This window comes from Mobula hypostoma, chromosome 17, assembly GCF_963921235.1.
Source record: "Mobula hypostoma chromosome 17, sMobHyp1.1, whole genome shotgun sequence".
NCBI lineage: Eukaryota > Metazoa > Chordata > Chondrichthyes > Myliobatiformes > Myliobatidae > Mobula > Mobula hypostoma.
In genome coordinates, this window is record NC_086113.1 from 47,124,178 (window position 1) to 47,144,529 (window position 20,352).

Consider the following 20,352-nt stretch of genomic DNA (forward strand, 5'->3'; position numbering starts at 1 on the left):
TAAAATAGGTCATAGTCAGCATGGTTTCCTCAAGAGAGAACTTGCCTGACAAATCTGTTGGAATTCTTTGAGAAAGTAACATGGATGATAGACAAAGGAGTTTCAGTTGATGTTGTTTACTTAGATTTTCAGAAGCCCTTTGCTAAGGTACTGCACATGAGGCTGCTAAACAAGCTGCAAGTCCAGGATATTACAGGAAAGATACTAGCATAGATAGAGCATTGGCTGGTTGGCAAGAGGCAAAGATTGGGGATAAAGGGATCTTTTCTGATTGGCTGCCAGTGACTAGTGGTGTTTCACAGGGGTCAGTGTTTAGACTGCTTCTTTTTATGTTGTTTGTCAATTATTTGGATGACAGAATTGATGGCTTTGTCACCAAGTTTGCAGATGGAGGGGCAGGTAGTGTTGAGGAAACAGGGAGACTGCAGAAGGACTTGGACAGATTAGGAGAATGGGCAAAGAAGTGGCAAATAGAATATTGTGTTGGGAAGTGCATGGTCATGTACTTTTGTAGAAGGAATAAACGCACAGACTACTTTCTAAACCGAGAGAAAATTCAAAAATATGAGGTGCAAAGGGACTTGGGAGACCTCGAGCAGAATTCCCTAAAGGTTAATTTGCAGGTCGTGTCAGTGGTGAGACAAGCAAATGCAATGTTGGCATTCATTTCAAGAGGACTAGAATATGAACACAAGGATGTCATGCTGAGACTTTATAAGGCACTGGTGAGGCCTCACTTGGAGTATAGTGAGCAGTTCCAGGCCCCTTATTTAAGAAAGGATGTGCTGACGTTGAAGGGGATTCAGGGGAGGTTCACGAGAATGATTCTGAGAATGAATAGCTTATTATCTGGGCCTTTACTCACTGGAATTTTGAAGAATGAGAAAAGATCTCATTTAAACCTATTGAATGTTGAAAGGTCTAGATAGGGTAGAGGATGGTGTGGGAGTCTAGGACCAGAAGGCACAGCCTCAGAATAGAGGAGCATCCATTTAGAATAAGACAAGGGGGAATTTGTTTCACCAGAGTGTGGTTAATCTGTGGAATTCCTTGCCACAGTTGGTTGTGGAGGCCAGGTCATCGGCTGTCTTTAAGGGGGAGCTTAACAGGTTCTTGATTAGTCAGGGCTTTGATTAGAAAGGTTTCAGGGAGAAGGTAGGAAAATGGGGTTCCATGGTTTTCTTTGTTTCATGGCTGTCTGTGGAGAAGAATAATCTCAGGGTTACATACTGCATACGTACTTTGATAATAAATGTACTTTGAATCTTTCAGAGGGTAAGGGATCAGCCATGATGAAATGGCAAAACAGACTTGATGGCCTGAATGGCCTAATTCTGCTCCTATATCTTATGGTCTTATGGAATGTGTGTTATAGTGAGATGACGAAAAAAAAGATGAATCTCCAAAGCTCTCCAATGGTGGGGGTTGACCATGGATGTTGAATCCTAGCCGTCTACGTGCAAGCCAGTATGCAGGCCAGGGTAGTACAACATGAAGAGCAAGCTGTTGCCCATGCAGCAGACACCCCTCTCCACGCAGCAGATGAATCCAATGGAAAGGCAGAGATCGATACAACTTAGGACCAGCAGTGGTGCATGAATTGCCAGTCAGCGTTGAATTCAATGTAGGTCTACCTTAGGGGTTTAAACCCAGGTTTTTCCCCAGGGTTTACCCTTTGAGTGGGTATAGCTGCAAGGCAGCTGGGGTTGGAGATCAGAGTTCTCCTTTTTCCAGATGAAAGCCAAACATAGCTGAGGAGCCCCATCTGCTTGGAGCAACTGGTTTTAACCCACCTTTGCCCCTTCTGCTGTGAGTAGAAACCGTACCGCTGCGCTTACTAGCTAAGCCACACGTGAAGGCCAGGAGCTGAACTTGGTTATCGGAGGCTATTTGAGACACATTCCATTGGGAACATTTAATAGGTAGTGGGAGCATACCCCCAACCCCCGGCTCTGACAACTTTAGAAACAAACCTTAAGATGAGACTGGAGAAGATGAAATTAAGAAAAGCTAAATAACTACTCATAAATGTTATATAAAATATGACATAATAGGGGATACTATGTGGAGAAAGAAACAAAGTTAACATTTCAGGAAATGATCAGAACCAGCCCGGCTTTGATCTAAAATTAAAAGTTAAGAAACTGGAATCATGCTGGAAATTTGCAATTGGAGCATAAATAATGTTGGGGATACAGTATTCCACAGTTTAGGAGCATTAATATACTTTCAGGTCAATGCCTTTAAAAATTCAAACGCTTTAAATTACAGAGAAGAGTGCAGGGCCAAGAGAACTAAGGGAACACCTGTGATAGGATGCTTAGGGAGAATGAATCATGGAAGTGGTAGAATATACTGGCCAGGAGGATCGATCTGCCTGGATGGTATGTGAATATAAGGAGTTAACTGAGAAAGAGAGGAAAGAAGAAAATGCACAATGCTGCATCTATGAAAGATAAACACTGCAAATGCCGACACATAATTCTCACTCCTCTTCCACTCTTGACTTTTCTGATTTTAGCTTCTTACTTTGCTTTAATGAAGCCTCAATTAAGCTCCAGGAGCAACACCTCATTTTCCAAATAGACAGGACCAAACACTGAATTTAACAATTTTTTAATATCAGCCTTCCCAATTTTTCCCAGAATGTGACAGTTTTGATGAAAGAAACCAACTTGTAACATTGATTAAGATTTTCTGTCCGTATATGTGACTTGAAGTGCTTGGTATTTCCAGAATTCCCTATTATTTCAAGTTTTAATGTTTTGTATCTCACCTGAAACATTATCTCTGCTTCTAGATGCTGCCTGCTCTGCTGAGTATTTCCAATATTTTCATATTTTTGTTATGATTTGATATTATTTTACAATGAATAACCAGAAACAATGTTTAGTTTGGGTAAATTAACGTGGTAATGTTGATTGAGAGATAAATTTTGACCAGCACATTGTGAAGTGTGTGACAGAAAAGGTGTGTAAGAAAGACAATGTTACTGTGGTCAAACTTACTTACTGCTTGTTCCACCGCTTGTGTTTAGGGTAGTAATGAAGGTCCAAGGATTGTTCATTGCATTTTTAGTAACGACTGAAGCACTGGTGGACCACTCTCAGTCTGGCCTCTACCTTTAGACCTGTTTGGCATGGGTGACCTTACCAAGAGCAGAAGCACAAAGCCCTGACTCCAGCCAACAGAGCTCTCTGAGTCACTGAGGTATTGCATGCCTCCAAACCTTCTGTCAAGGTTGTGGTCCTCTTAGAAGTACAGTGATGTTGGAGGACTTTAATATGCCAGTAGATCCTGCAAATATCACAGCGAAAGTCAGGGATGTAAATAGCCATTTTTACTAGTACTGTACTCCAGCTGTGCATATGTCACTAAAGGAAATAGTTTCCCACAATATTCTTGATTTCATGTTAAATAGTTTCTCCATGCGAGACCTGTAAATTTCTACAAAAATGTATTTACCATAGCCAATTAAAACCCTGCAAATCAGTAAACGCACAAGTTGCCCATTCTGGGCACCCAACTGCATTTTAAACATCTCTGTTGCTTCTACCTCTATTAACTTGCTTGGCCGATTATTGTGTTATTTACCATCCTTTAGACTCTTTTAAAACAATGTAGTCTGATCTCAAATGTTTCAATTCTGCTGAAATAATGTCTTGATTTATAGATTCGGTACAATTATTTATTATGATTTATCATTAAAGCATTTCCGAATGAACTCTAAATTTTGATTTTAAACTAGAATGAGCACCCTGCCCCTTGCGTGAATTGCCTTCAGGTCTCCGGAGAGTAAGTGCGTCCAAACATTTTGTATTTGAATCAAAACTTTGGATGCACTGCAACGAATATTAGATCTCATCACCAAAGCGGAATGCACAACGCGCTTTCAAGTTACCACGTCACAGAGCATCGAATTATGACGCAATAATTAGGTTACCTTGGGAACGACGGCGGGACACCGGAGAGAGGAACGTGAGAATGACAGACTGAGAGTCGGGGGCGCGCGTTATGGGGCAGCTGGAGACTGCGGCAATCCTGCGCAACTAAGTGGGGCGAAACACAGGCCACCGAGACACGGTTTGGAGGTTTTAAACTTTAAAGTGCTAGAGTTGCGTGCAAATTGCAGTCCCGCACCATGCATTTAACGACGATTGATCGAGTCGGGGACGCTGTTGCTCCATTTTTATTGTGCGCGCACTATTCATTTCTGTTTATGTATCTTTCTCTGCCAGTGTGAGCAAAGAATCCCGAACAGTTTCGTCTGCTGCTTCAAGTGGGTCCGTCTTCCACTTACCAGTTGCGGTTGCCAGGCATGCTGGAATCAATCCGAGTAACCGGTACGTGTCACTTCCTGTACTGGGGATGCGAAGGGGAAGGAAAATGTTTAGGTATTAATCTTGGGGGGGGGGTCTTGCTCTGTTATTCTGTGTCTCCCCCCCCCCCGCTAATTTGGACAGTTAAAGAAATTTGGAATCACATCCGTCGCATTGCAGTTTTCAGTGGTGCGGTGGATCAGCATTTTATCGCTGGTTTCACCCATTCCATTGAGGACTGTTATTAGTGTTTGAGTTTGCAGTAGCATTTCTTTCCCGTTAGTCTAGTTTTAAATTGCGGTATAGTATGTATGTAACATGCACCTTTAAATGCTGAGCGCTACGACATCGCTGTCACCCACGGTGCGGACCCATTTACCCCCAGTGATCAGTTGAGATGTGAGTCGCATAATGAGGTGGTTCGGTTATTCACAAGATGGTGTTTTAAAGGGATATCGTCCTAACATTTGGGAAAAAAAAATTTGCCCATTTACGTCATTTGCCGTGCTTCGCGATTGTGTAGTTTAAAACAAAACATAACACTATTGTCAAACTGCAAATGAAAACAATATTTCATGTGCAGTTTAACAATAGTGTTTGATTTTTTTTCTTTTCTAAAAATACTAAAAGTAGGAAAGTTTTATCCCTTCACTGCCTTTGATCTTGAAGTTTCCAAGAACCACAATACTGTTAGTGTGAATTGAGTAGAAAATTCTCATAATCTTGGTGAAAAATACCGTGCAGAGGACATATTATACAGTATGCATCAGATACAGTGTCTTGTAATTCGGCCCCCAACCTTTTTGTTCATGTAAATAAGTATCACAAACAGGGATTTTGATCAATTAAACAGAGAATTTTTATTTGTGAATCGTATGCTCCTCTTTTCACAGTTAAACCCCCCCCAAAAAAGGGAAATTGTAAAACATGACACACTAAACATTCAAAAACTGTAATGTCAGCACTTCTGAAGTATTCATCCCCCTTTGCTTCATATTTCATTGAACCACCTCTCCCAGCTATTACAACCAGTAGTCTTTTTGGATAAGTCTTTATTAGCTTTGCACAACATGATGGAGCAACATTTGCCTATTCCTCCTTGCGAAATTGCTCTAGCTATGCCAGGTTAGTTGGGGAGTGGTGGTAGACGGTATTTTTAAGGTCTTGACAGAGATGTTTGATTGGGTTAAGGTCAGCACTCTGACTGGGCCACTCAAGAATATCAATTTTCTTTATTTGAATCTACTTGATGATTGCTCTGGAAATGTGCTTTGGGTTGTTGTCCTGCTGAAAGACAAAATTCCTCCCCAGTTTAAGCTTTATGACGGAGGCTAGCAGGTTCTTATCCAGGATCTCTCTGCATTCAATAGCATTCATCTTCCCATCAATGTTGACCCGATTTCCAGTCCCTGCTACTGAAAAGCATCAGCGTAGCATGATGCTACCTCCACCATACTTTATGCGGTAGCAATGGTGTGACCTGATGGATGCGCAGTGTTAGATTTATGCCACACATACCGCTTAGTGTTGAGGCCAAGAAGTTCCACTTTAGTCTCATCCAACCACAAGACCTTCTTCCACATCTTTGGTATCTTCAAAGTGATAATTTGCAAAGTATTTACGGGCAATGATATTAAATTTTACTTTAGCCAGGGCTTCTTCCTTGCTACTCTTCTATAAATGCCCTGTTTGTGCAAGGCCTTTGAGATTGTGGAGCCATGAACTCCATCTCCAGTTGCAGCCACTGGCCTCTGCAGCTCACTCAGAGTGATTGTTGGCACCACAGTAGCCTATCATACAAGTGTCATTCTTCTCTGATGATGTAGAGGGGCGGCCTGACCTGGACAGTGGTTTCATATTATTTCCACTTCTTCACCATGGACTACACTGAGCTCAGTGCCTTTGAGATGATCTTGTTCCCTTCGCCAGATTTATTCTTCTCTATTGCTATTTTCCTGACTTGCAATGAATGCTCTTTTGTCTTCATTTTGGTTTGGCCTTTTGAAAATCTTCCATACTGTTGGACCTTACAGATTGAGGGGGTGCTTACTCTTGTGAATTAATTGAAAACAGGTGATCCTCCAAATTTCTACTCACTAATTTAGGTGACTTGTATGGTAATATATTGTACCTGAAGAAAGCTAATGTAGAAATTACAAAGGGGATAAGTATTTTTTCAGCCCCATAATTTCGTATTTTTATTCTCATTCACCATCCAGACAATATCCTGGTAAACTGCTTCTGTACTCTTTCCTAAAGCCTTGACATCTTTCCTGTAGTGTGGTGACCATAACTGCACAGTACTCCAAATTTGGCTTGAACAAGGTTTTATAAAGGTTTTGCCAATTTTTATGTGTAGTGCCTGGCTCACGAAGGCAAGGATGCTGTACACTTTCTTTGTACCCTATTGTTGAGTCTTGTAACTTCAAAACATTAAACTAATTCAAAGGAAGACACAAGTGAAATATGAGTGTAACTTCGAGTTTACTTTAAACGAAGCACGCATGTATCATGTAGTGTAATGACAATGCAATTTACATATTTATACCTAATCCATAATGAACTAGTTAAATGAATAATATTTAATCAAACATATGTACGCACATGTAAAAGATAACTCAAATATTAAATACACAACACTCCTCCCTGCTTAGCTAAAAACTCCAACTCAATAGAGAATGCATCTCAACTATATACACAGTATATTATATAATACGACTAACATCTACAAACATCTGCAGCACAGTAAGTTTTAAATTGTCCCATTCGGGCCTAAAGATTTAATCGCTATGGCAGATTTCTTACTCTTGTGGAATGATGTCTTTCCAGACTGGGCAGGTGAGACTTGTGCCTGTGGGGAAAAAAATCTCAGGTTCTGGAGCCTTCTCTGTGGTGGTTGTAGGAGTTGACTCTGAGACTGCAGGAAAGTGGTTCTGACAGCTTTCTTTTTCCCTTTTCTTCTAGTTTGTGCATTTTGATCTTGGGAACGTGCATTTACCTCACTGGAGCATTCCCTTATTAATACTTCTATTGCTTGGTTTCCTCATCCACAACATCATCTACGTTCATATCTCAATTGACTCCTTTCTTTTTGGCCTTCCATTCCTCCAGCTGGACTCCGGTCTTGACATCTACTTTTACAAGCAGCTTAATGTCTCACACTTGAAATCCTTGCAATAGCTTTAATGTATGCAGATTTCATTCTGTTTCTTGCAGCTTTTCTGAAGCTCCTTAAACTAAGACACATTTTGCAAGTAGCTGCCTGATCAAAATATAAGAAGCTTTCTCAGATATGTTGCTTACAAAAACTGTGGTAGTCGGACACTTTCATGATTGCCCTAAACAGCATGGTCCTTCCTTGGTCCAATATGCTTTCCAAACAGAGGCACAGAGATTGGCACCAACACCTGTTTGTCCATTCATGGTATACAGCTTTGAAACGTTTGTGGCATCATCCAGTACCTATCTGAATTTGCTTTCAGATGGCTTCATTGCAGGGGACGTGGCGTGCAAGTTGTGGATGGATCTCCAATCAAGTTGTGGTTGTCTCAGCAAATCATGCCCCCGCAATGCTGGTCCTCCAGGTTTTACCACATACAAGCTCAATGTGGCTTGTTGGTTGTTGTATTTCACTGTTATGAATGTCATTCCCATAGGGGTTATCCTTCCTCCAGTGTAAATTCAGTGTAAATGTAACTTCAGTGTTAGATATATGCAGGCTTCAGTTTAGTATCTTTGAAATACTGTTTAAACTCATTTTGTGGAATGACTTAAACAGCTGAGCCAGTGTCTAATTCCATTTTAATTAATTTGCTGTTCACTTCTGGTGTAAGCCACTTTGCTTCTATGTTGTTAACTTTCACATTGTAAATCTCAAGGTTCCTCAGTCCTGTCACTTTCATCATTTTCATAATTTTCATCAACAACATGCAGATTAGTGCTCTTTTTGAAACCACAACTTTTTAGCTTTTTTCTCTTCCCTGTGCAATCTATTTATTTTTATCTGCCCAACACCCTCTTTGTATGTGTCCTACTTCATTGCATTTTCTGCAAACTTTTATCTTTAAACCAGCGTTTGTTTGGTGTATGTGAGCCCCTGCCACAACGCTAACACAATTTAGGCCTCCTGTCCCATGACCCCCTCATATCCCTTTTGCCAATCAACTGTCCAGCTCTTGGCTCCATCCCTCCCCCTCCTGTCTTCTCCTATCATTTCGCATCTCCCCCTCCCCCTCCCACTTTCAAATCTCTTACTAGCTCATCTTTAAGTTAGTCCTGACGAAGGGTCTCAGCCCGAAACATCGACTATTCTTCTTCCTAGAGATGCTGTCTGGCCTGCGCATTCACCAGCAACTGTTATGTGAGTTGCTTGAATTTCCAGCATCTGCAGATTTCCTCATGTTTACAATTTGTTCAACCAGGCTGATTTCTTTTTGGACATTGCAATTTTGTTCATGCTCACGTTCATCCCAGACTACAACTGAGTTGCGTCTCTTCATGCTGTTTCCATTGATACAGCAATTTGAACTGCTCGTTTAAATGTAAACACAAAATAATCTGCAGATGCTGTTGTCAAAGGAACACTCACAATGCGCTGGAAGAACTCAGCAGGTCAGTCAGCATCAGTTGAAAAGATTAGTCGATGTTTCGGGCCGAAACCCTTCGTCAGGACTGAAGGAAGAACTTTGGGGAGGGTTTGAAGAATGCTGGTAGTTGAAAAAAACAGTAATTTTAAAGACAAAGGGGTGGGGGAGGGGAAGCAGGGAGGTGATTGGCAGGAGAACAATGCGAAGTAGTAGAAGGAGGCGGAACTATGAGGGAGGTGATGTGAAATAGGGATAGAGGAAGGGAGGGGGAGGGAATTACCGGAAGTTGGAGAATTCTACCTTCATACCAAGGGGCTGGAGACTACCGAGACGGTATATGAGATGTTGCTCCTCCAACCTGAGTTTAGCCTCATCATGGCAGTAGAGGAGGCCATGTATGGACAGTCTGTGCTCAATTCTGGTACTGCTCCCCAACTTTTCCTTCGATACATTGAGGACTACATTGGTGCTGCTTCCTGCACCCATGCTGAGCTCATCAATTTCATCGACTTTACTTCAAACTTCCACCCAGCCCTCAAATTCACTTGGTCTATCTCTGACACTTCTCTCCCCTTTCTCGATGTCTCGGTCTCCATCTCTGGAGACAGACTGTCCACTGACATCTTCTGCAAGCCCACTGACTCTCATAACTACCTCGACTATACCTCTTCCCACCCCACCACATGCAAAGATGCCATTCCCTATTCCCAGTTCCTCCGTCTCCGCTGCATCTGCTCCCAGGATGAGGCTTTCCGTTCCAGGACATCTCAAATGCCCTCTTTCTTTAAGGATCGTGGTTTCCCTTCTACGGTGATCAATGATGCCCTCACCCGCATCTCCTCCATTTCCCGCACTTCGGCCCTTACCCCATCTTCCCGCCACCACAACAGGGACAGAGTTCCCCTTGTCCTCACCTACCACCCCACCGGCCTCCGGATCCAGCACATTATCCTCCGCAACTTCCGCCACCTTCAACAGGACCCCACCACCAAGCACATCTTTCCCTCTCCACCCCTCTCCGCTTTCCGCAGGGATCGATCCCTCCGCGACTCGCTTATCCACACGTCCATCCCCCCGGGTCTCCTACCCAGCACTTATCCCTGTAAGCGTAAGTGCTACACCTGTCCCAGACCTCCTGTCTTGCCACGATTCAGGGCCCCAAACAGTCCTTCCAGGTGAGGCAACACTTCACTTGCGAATCTGTTGGGGTCATCTATTGCATCCGGTGCTCCCGGTGCAGCCTCCTCTACATCGGTGAAACCCGATGCAGATTGGGGGACCTCTTCGTCGAGCACCTCCACTCCGTCCGCCACAACAGACAGGATCTCCCGGTAGCCTCCCACTTCAACTCTGCTTCCCATTCCCATTCAGACATGTCCATACATAGCCTCCTCTACTGCCATGATGAGACTAAACTCAGGTTGGAGGAGCAACACCTCATATACCGTCTAGGTAGTCTCCAGCCCCTTGGTATGAACATAGAATTCTCCAACTTCCGGTAATTCCCTCCCCCTCCTTTCCTCTATCCCTATTTCACATCACCTCCCTCATAGTTCCGCCTCCTTCTACTACTTCGCATTGTTCTCCTGCCAATCACCTCCCTGCTTCCTTTTCCCTTTGTCTTTAAAATTGCTGTTTTTTTCAACTACCAGCGTTCTTCAAACCCTCCCCAAAGTTCTTCCTTCAGTCCTGACGAAGGGTTTCGGCCTGAAACGTCGACTAATCTTTTCAACTGATGCTGACTGACCTGCTGAGTTCCTCCAGCGCATTGTGAGTGTTTAAATGTAAGTTGTGCTTCAGTTAGAAGCTGTTTTTTTAAAATATGCTTTCTTGTAAGATTCCACAAACTAACCGATCTCTCTATGCATCATTACACCCATTACAGAACTGACAATGCTCAAACAATTTCTTCAATTCAGCCACAAGTAGACTCCCCTTCTTTATGATTCTGCCTATGAAACTTATAGCATTCTGCACTCAACAATGGCTATGGTTCTGAATGCTTCTCTGGTTTGGTTGGAGCAGTCAGAAACTTCAAAGCACATTGCATGCCTTTAAACCCATGCACTTAGCAAAATTGGTACTTGTTTCTCATTGGCTATTTCATTTGCTTCAGAATACTGTTGAATAAGCTCAGTATACATATTCCAGTTATCACACACATCAATTTTTCTGATGTAGCCAGCTATTTGTTTTTTTTTAATTATCACCCGGTAATCACTCTTTATGAACCTGCGATTTCTTCCATTTTCTGCCTTTTTTTAAACTCGGCAGTCTCTGTATATGCTGGGCTGTATTTCTTTTCACTCAGCATTCCTTGCTGTGTTTGTTTTTGCCTCAAATGTCTCATTACACTTTCAACAGGTTGGTAGCTGCTTTGGGTTTGTTTTAAAATGTACCTCATTGCCAGTGTTGTGTTTTATAACTTTAAAACATTAAGCGGATTCAAAGGATGACAGGGGAATCTGAAATGTGAGTCTAACTTCGAGTTTACTTTAACTGAGGCACATGCATATTGCAAAGTAGCGTGCTGACATATGCAATTCACGTATTTATATACATATAACCCATAATGAATTATTCAAACAAACAAGAATGCTTGATCAAATAAATATAATATTATACAAATACTACTGATGTATTAAATACACAACACCCATCCCTTATGTTAACACTTACAGGGCCTTACGGATGATCACCCCAAGATCCCCCTCTATCTCATTCCTCTTAAGGACCCTGCCATTTTTCTCTACACTTACCCCTTGCACCTATCTCTCAAAATGCATCAGCTTGCTCCTGTCTGGGTTAAACTCTATATCTGCCATTTCTCAGCCCAAATTTCTAATTGATTTATATCCTCCCGTATCCTTTGACAACCTTCCATACTATTTGCATTTTCTGCATCTTTTTGTGTCATCTGTAAACTTGCTAATCAGACTACCTGTATTTTCATTATGAATACAGAGGTCCAAGCACTGGTCATTATTTAAGGAAGCCTACTAGATTAATTTCTGGATTGTGTACATTGACTTACAAAGAAAGGGTGTACAAGTTGGGCTTGTTTATAACAGATTTTGGAAGAGAGAGGATATCATTAGCTTTTGGATTTTTGATAGGCCTTGACAGGATGGATGTTTGAAGTGTCTCGCCTTGTTTGAGAAATTAGAACTAGAATTCAATATTTGAAGTTAAGGGGATTCTCTTTTAACATCAAGATGGAACTTAAGCAAAAAAATCTGTGTAGTTTAGCCGTCTGAAGTAAAACAAAAATGCTTGAAACACTCAGCAGGTCAAACAGTAACCCAAGAGAGGGAGAGAATTAAGGTTTCAGGTAGATGGTGGAGAGTAACAATCATGAAAATATTGCTGTTTTCCTATTTGATCTGACTTAGTTTTTGGAGTGGGCCTTTTATTTTAGGAAAAGAAACAATATTTGGAGTTTGGTTTGTAAAAAAGTTAGTGAAGTGGAAAAAAAAGTAGTGACTGAGGGGTCATCAGAAGTAGAATTAGACTAGATACTTTAAATTGTATTGACCTGATAGGCTGAGCCCCTATTTCTTTAAGATGGGGGGTTATATGGGAGGCAGGGTTTGAGGGTCGGCACAACATTGTGGGCCGAAGGGCCTGTACTGTGCTGTACTATTCTATGTTCTTTGCTGTTCAAGCATTGCCTAATTTTTAACACAGCAGTTCCCAACCTGGGGTCCACATACCCCCTGGTTAATGGTAAGGGTCCATGGCATAAAAAGTTGGTGATCCCTGCTCTAAAAGGTTAATAAATTTCATTTCATAAAGCACACACAGTCTTTCCCTAGCCTGTAGGTAAGCTAATTTGAGAATCCAGGCACAAAACACTGCAGTTGATTCTTAAGCGCTGTCATAAATTAACTAGCAAGCATTCAGATGTATCAAATTGCTGCGTAAAAATGTAATGAGAATAAAGGTGGATAGATGGTGCAGGATCAACATCGGTACTGGACCTGGAACAGTACTACACAGTCAGCCCTGCAAAGCTGCCTTCATGATCACTGGGGAAATTCTGTAATTAAGCAGACAGCACCCTGTAGTGTCACACATTTTCTTTCCAGCAGCATTCCAGTTTCCTCCATCATGATCCCTGGATATGCTCGTTCCACTGGCAAGCCGACCTATCAAACCTGGTGGCACTATGATGTAAATTACTCAGATAAAGAAGCATAGTTTTGGACATCGTCAAGATTGACTGAAGGAAATTGTAGGCAAATGGAAAATCCTTCCATTAGAATCCATTAGTTTGTTCAGATGAAGAATCAGTAGCCCTCAATGTGAAAAAACACAAAATAAATACTCAGGAGTACTGCAGTGTCAGACTTCAATGTGTGACACAGTTAATGACTTTGTAGCAGTACTGTTAAATGAGCTAATTGAATCATGCTGGACATCACTCCTCGATAGGATCTGTAGTCAGAGAACCAGCATGAGAAATAATCCTGCTTGACCCCGAACAGAGACACTTCGGACATTGTCAGGATTGTTTGAAATAATCATCTCTGGTCATTGTTGAGCTGTAATCCCATTATTACATTGCACATAACACAACAGGATATAAGCAATGAGGGTCTAACTGAATGGAGTTATGACATAAGCTTTGGCACGTACAGGCAAACCCAATATACAGGGGAGGGGTGGCATTGGAGCTTCACGCTTCAAGAAATTGTTTATTTACCTTTTTTTGCATAAATTCTGTGAATTAATTCTATTCTGTATTTGGGTATGCTGTGACAGTGAATTTGCTGTATAATCAGATCAAAGTTGTAAGGCAGGGATTCACAACCTTTTTTTGCCATGGATCAATACCATTAAGCAAAGGGGCTGTGGACCCCAGGTTGGAAACCCTGCTGCAAGGTCTTGTTATGTCCATTCATGAGTGTTCATGGACTACTAAACAAATACAAAGAAGATTCCATTAACAACCCCATTCTCAATGGAGTCTGGCTACTGAGTTCAAAAAGAGTGAAGTGTGTAGAATCTTCTCTTGAATAAACACGTTATCAAGGAGCCTTAGTAAAATAGAAGTCAGTGGAAATGAGGAAGCAATTAGACTCTTAACTAGAACAAGGGAAGATTATTGTGGCTATTGGAGGTCAGTTATCCCAGAAACAGGATATCACCATAAGAATTCCTTAATGCATTGTGTACACTCAAGTATTTTGTGCTGCGTGACCTTCCTTCTAAATAAAGGATGTTTATTAGCAAGTGCTTGACATTGGCTTCAATTTTGGATAGAGTCATGGACCACTACAGCACAGAAACTAGACCTGCAGTCGTCCTCGTCCGTGCTAACTATTAGTCTTCCTTGTCCCATTGACCCAGACCTGAACCATAGCCTTCTATCCCCCTCCTGTCTTACCCAAAGTTCTCTTAAATGTTGAAATGGAACCTGCATTCACCACTTTGGCTGACAGCTTGTTTCATACTTTCACCATCCTCTGAAGAAAGAAGTTCCACCTCAGGATTATCTTGTATATTTCACCTTTCACCCTTAACTTAAGAACTTTAGTTCTAGTCTTGCCCAACCTCCGTGGAAAAAGCCTGCTTGCATTTACTTTGTCTTAACCCTCAATACCTAGGTAATAATTATAGCAATACCTACGTCAGGCTGCTGTTTATTGACAGCTCGGTGTTCAACACAGCCACACCCTCAGTTCTAATCAACAAGCTCCAAATCCTGAGTCTCTGTACCTCCCTCAGCAACTGGATCCTTGATTTCTTCATCAGGAGACCAGAGTCTGTGCGGATTGGAAAGAACATCTCCTCCTTATTGGCAGTCAACACTGGTGCACCTCAGGGATGTGTGCTTAGCCCACTGCTCTGTTCCCTGTCCACCCACGATTGGGTGGTTAGCTGAAGTGCCAACTATAAGTTTGCTGATGACACAACTATTGTTGCCATAATCTCAGATGGTGATGAGGAGGCGTACAGGAGTGGGACGATCAGCTGGTTGAACCGTGTTACAGCAACAACCTTGCACTTGGCTTCAGTAAGACCAAGGAATTGGTTGTGGACTTCATGAAGGGGAAGTCAAGTCCTCAACAAGGGACCAGAAGTGAAAAGTGTGAGCGGTTTCAAGTTCCTGTGTGTCAGCATCTCTGAGGATCTATCCCCAACCCAATATATTGATGCAATTACATTGAAAGCATGGCAGCGGCTATATTTCATTAAGAGTTTGAGGCAAATTGGTTTGTCACCTAAGACCCTGCTTCACCATCTGGTATGGAGGGCCACTGCACAGGATCAGAAAAAGCTGCAGGAAGTTATCTTAGCCAGCTCCATCATGGGCAGTGGCCTCCCCAGCATCCAAATTACCTTCAAGAGGTGATGCCTCAAAAAGGCAGCATCTATCATTAAGGACCCCATCACCCTGGACACGCCCTCTTCTCATTGCTACCATCTACTGTGGGAGGAGGTACAGCAGCTTGAGGACACACACTCAACGTTTCAGGAACAGCTTCTTCCCCTTTGCCATCCTATTTCTGAATGGACAATGAATCCATGAACACTACCCCACTTTTTTATTCCTCTTTTTGCACTACTTAATTAACTTTCTTTTATACACTTTATAATTTTTATTATTATGTATTGCAATAGATATAACAGATGTGACAAGTGGAAGGATGGCCCAATGGCAGAAAGGAGTATTTGGGTGAGAAGTGAAAGGTACTCCAGATCCTGAAATCAAATTCCAGCTCTTCAGAAACAAAATTAGGAAAGTAGGATTGAAATTCTATAGTAATTGAATAGGAACACCAAAGCTGGAAAAATAGAAAATAATTATAGAGACACATGAGGTATGATGGGCATTGTGAAACTATACTTCATTGGTTCAGAACAAAATTGATACATTATCTGAGACATTGGTAATCTTAGTTATTAGAGTAATTAAAGCATACAACAGGCAGACTAGGCTGCACTACCAGCATTAAATAATTGAATTGCAGACCAACTGAATAAGCCAGTCCATGCTCCTGTGATCTTTTTCAGTTGAAAACTTCACCATTGCAAATGCACAGAACTTTTTATTTATCTATTTACTTTGTTCTTTTGAGTTGAACTGACTGCACACTTTTATATATACTTTACAAACATGCATAATGTGCAAATATGTATCAATTGGTTGTCTTCTAAATTAATTATTTTATAGATTTTTTTTATTTTGCTTGTGTGGTTGGAACTGGTCTCCAGATATTGATGTAACCCAATAGGATACTGGTCTATTGATTACCATACTACTATTCCCTATATAGAAATTATTAGATGTTGTTATTCTTAATATATAATAATTCCTGTATTAAGAATATAAGGCATTCCTAAACTTTGTATGTTTAGGAATGTTCTATATTTTAAACAAACTGGTTTAGCAACAGTTTACATTAATAGAGTATGTTTAATAGAATTTAAAATCCACTCGGCCTTTGAGAAGCGCACTATAATTAAGCTAAATTGGAAGGAGATTTCTTTTTCCACACTGATCTATCCCACTGGATATCTAATAGGCAGAATCAGCCTCATTACAAAATACAGTTACCAATATGTTTTAGTGCTTTATGTTTCATGCAATATGTTTCATGTTTTCTATCTATTCAATGTTTGTATTCCCTTGCATCTATTGCCCTATTTCCTGCAGAAGTAAAAAGTAGGTGTTTATTATTTAAGTTCCCTGTAACAACATTGTTAGTATGTCCCCTTGTTTCCCCTTTCTCTCTGGTTTCCTGTGGTCAGCAGAAGATTGTTGCTGTTTGTCTCAATCCATGATCTAAACTGAAGCCTCATTTACATTCTAGAAAACTGGAATAATCTGAATGCTGGTGTTCATTTACATCTTGCAAGTAAAGCTCTGTGATTTGATAAGAAACAAGCTTTCCAAATGATTTCTAATACTCAAAATTAGTGTTGCCAATAGCAATATCTTTTAATCTTTGCAGGGGTGGGGGAAATACCATTATTACTGGGGAAAGCACATTAAAAGTTGCTTCCCAATTGTTCGAATCTCTCTCATAATTCCATTTTTGAATTCCAAATTTAAATATACTAAGCACCAATTTCCCTAAATGCTAATTTCTTTCTTTAAAAAGTCAGAATCTCGTATGTGGAGATCAAAATACTCACATTTTTAATACCTTAATCTGGAGTTCATGTGGTCATTGTGGAAATTAAGCTGTTCTCTCTATCCTATATCAAATCCAAAATAAATTTTTAAAAAAACAAAGCTTAAAACACAAGCAAGATTAAACTAATATCCATGCATCCATTTTTTTCTCCAGAATCTTCGCTAAAGACTGAAAAGTTTAGAAAAAAAACTGTTAATTACAATGGTGAAACCTATTTACCAAAGAATAAAGGATAAGACTTCCATTCACATAGCTTTTTGTGGGGATGGGGGGGGCGCGGGGAAATACCTCTTAACACATGAGGTTTTGCAATTTTTTTCAGTTAGTAACAGGATCTTTCATTAGAACAGTGCAGCACAATACAGGCCCTTTGGCCCGTGAACTTGGTTGCATCCTATTACTTCTGGAGCCTAGAATTTATTGAAATGTCATCCCAATACAGAATTAACAAACATATAACAGCCTTTTAAACTTAATAATTAGGATGATCTTGTACAATGGGCAGTGACCTTTCAGAGTTAATCTAAACCTTTCTGTTGTCTATCCTTGCAGAAAAACTTCGGTGGCCTGAGTTGGAATTGGCCAAAAAATCAATTCTGTTGAATCCCACCGAGAAAAATGGCACCAGCCAAGCTAGCATCCAGCAAGTCTCCGCCAGCATTTTAAAAGAAATATTTACAGGAAGCAATGGCTATAATGTCCTGTTGTCGTCAAAGGGGGAGAAGAAGCGCATATCCTCAAGCCATCACAAAAAACACCGCAAGTCTGCCAAACCGTCTGCAGTGTTGCGGTACAAGGAACGCCGGAACCCCAGTGCCTCTCTCCCGCTGGTTGATGAGGAGTGGTGTCTTGGAAGCAAGCGTACACAGTTGTTCATGGGCAGTTTTGTTGCTAGCAGTTCAAAACTGCCCCTTGGCATATCTGTTGTCGGAAGTGAAATTGGTCTGTCCCAGCGGCCAAAAAGCAAGGTTAAAAAGCTTTATTTCTCAAGTCTGCAGAGATCACGGTTGCCAGTTGGACAAGGCAAAGACAGCGAAGGTACCACCCGTAGACTCTGCATCCTGACTGCAGTGAAACCATCAAATGTGGAGAAGGAAAAGATCAAGTTCTTCAAGTCTGAGTTCACCTACAATCCACAGTTTGAATATGCTAACCCAGCCTTGCCCAATGTACTAGCAAGACATAGTGTTGCTTCAGAGAAATTTCTTCTGCAGGTATGGTCATGTCTCCAGTAATTGTTCTAGAAATAAAGTTGCAATTTTAACAAGATTTAAACAAGTTTTCTCACCAATCTATTTCTTTTAAAGAGACATTTAGCATAAAAAACATTCTTAAATTGATGAATCAATCCTCAGATCCCCGTTTACAAATGTAATTTATGATCCTGTATTATCATAAGGTAGTACATCTGGGAGGGAGCTTATAAAATTATGATAGGCATATATAAAGTAGATCTAGTATTCCCAGCATCTTTTGTGCCGCAGACCCCTACCATTAACCAAGGGGTCCATAGAACCCAGGTTAGGAACCCCTGGTAGACAGTAAGAATCTTTTAAACCCCAAGGTGAAAAGGTCAAATACTATAAGAGTTGATTTAAGGTGAGGGGGGGGAAAATTAAAGGAGATATGAGGGGCTGGTTTGACAGGGGCAGTGATGGAAGCGGACATAATAGTGGCAGTTCAGGGACTTTTAGATAGACGCATGTATATAGAGGGATGTGGTGAATAACTCTTCATGATTTTTATAAATGACCTGGATGAGGAAGTGGAGGGATGTGTTAGTAAATTTGCTGATGACGCAAATGTTGGAGGTGTTGTGGATAGTGTGGAGAGCTGTCAAAGGTTACAGCGGGACATTGATAGAATGCAAAACTGGGCTGAGAAGTGGCAGATGGAGTTCAACCCAGATAAGTGTGAAGTGGTTCATTTTGGTAGGTCATATATGATGACAAAATATAGTATTAATGGCAAGACTCTTGGCAGTGTGGAGGATCAGAGGGATCTTGGGGTCTGAGTCCATTGGGCATTCAAAGCTGCTGTGTAGTTTGACACTGTGGTTAAGAAAGCATACAGTGCATTGGCCTTCATCAATCATGGAATTGACTTTAGGAGCTGAGGTGTAATGTTGTAGCTATATAGGACCCTGGTCAGACCCCACTTGGAGTACTGTGCTCAGATCTGGTCGCCTCACTGCAGGAAGGATGTGGAAACCATAAAGGGTGCAGAGGATATTTGCAAGGATGTTGCCTGGATTGGGGAGCATGCCTTATGTGAGTATAGTTTGAGTGAACTCGGCCTTTTTTCCTTGGAGCAACGGAGGATGACAGGTGACCTGATACAGGTATACAAGATGATGAGAGGCATTGATCGTGTGGATAGTCAGAGGCTTTTTCCCAGGGCGGGAATGGCTAGCACAAGAGGGCACAGTAAGTTTTTTTCTGCAGAGTGGTGAGTGTATGGAATGGGCTGCTGGCGACAGTGGTGGAAGTGGATATGATAGGGTCTTTTGAGAGACTCCTGAATAAGTACATGGAGCTTAGAAAAATAGAGGGCTATAGGTAACTCTAGGTTATTTCTCAGGTAAGGACATGTTCGGCACAGCTTTCTTGACTGAAGGGCCTGTATTGTGCTGTAGGTTTTCTATGTTTCTAACTCACCAACTAACACCCCAACATTTTTCCTGTGTCTACAAAGCATGGTTCAGTGTAAATGAAGGATTATTCTCAATTTTCTTGCCTGGTACAACTACACAATGCTGCCACCAAACTGTTTACTTGTTTGCCAATGATGGGGAAGTCAGATGCCATACCATGGCTGTACAATCTCTCATCTTGCCTGTCACGTTCAAGTTCTGTCCTTCAGGTCTCTCTGGCTTTCCACCTCTTGTGTTCTCACTCCATTGTTTCTTTTTGTCTCTTTCTCATGCCTCCTGTTGTGTTCCTTCATTTAACCCTCCTCCCCTTTCGCTATATCGGATGTCAAAATAGTGTTCCTTTCAACATGAAGGCATGTGTTGGCTTATTTTTGTCATATGTACAAAATACTGTAAATTGCTTTTGTTTCCATGCCATCCAGACAAATCATTACGTACATAAGTATCTCGGTATTAAAAATGAAAACCATACAGAACACAGTGTTGCAGTTCCAGAGAGAGTACAAGCAGGCAAAGCACAAGGGACACATCATATTAGCTTGATAGATCAAGTATTCATCTTGAAGTCTATGAGGGGTATGTTGAAAATTCTAATAACAGGTATCAAGCAATGTTTGACATTTACTGATGAATGATTGTTAAATGAA

The 20,352-nt window shown here is 41.2% G+C and overlaps 1 protein-coding gene across 6 annotated transcripts in view; it reads left to right on the forward strand.

Moving 5' to 3' along the window:
• matcap2 (microtubule associated tyrosine carboxypeptidase 2) overlaps window positions 1–20,352 on the forward strand; it is a 109,567-nt gene that overhangs the window by 33,778 nt on the left and 55,437 nt on the right. Inside the window, exons 1-4 of one of the 6 annotated variants that reach the window (XM_063069859.1) lie at window positions 3,955–4,083; window positions 4,239–4,343; window positions 7,802–7,903; window positions 17,605–18,266. In XM_063069859.1, coding sequence (XP_062925929.1) covers window positions 4,319–4,343; window positions 7,802–7,903; window positions 17,605–18,266 — 789 coding nt within the window. In that variant the 5' untranslated portion in view covers window positions 3,955–4,083; window positions 4,239–4,318. Of the gene's footprint in view, window positions 1–3,954; window positions 4,092–4,238; window positions 4,344–7,801; window positions 7,904–17,604; window positions 18,267–20,352 lie in introns of those variants that run through there. The other 5 variants (XM_063069858.1, XM_063069857.1, XM_063069861.1 and 2 more) reach the window with 5 other exon arrangements.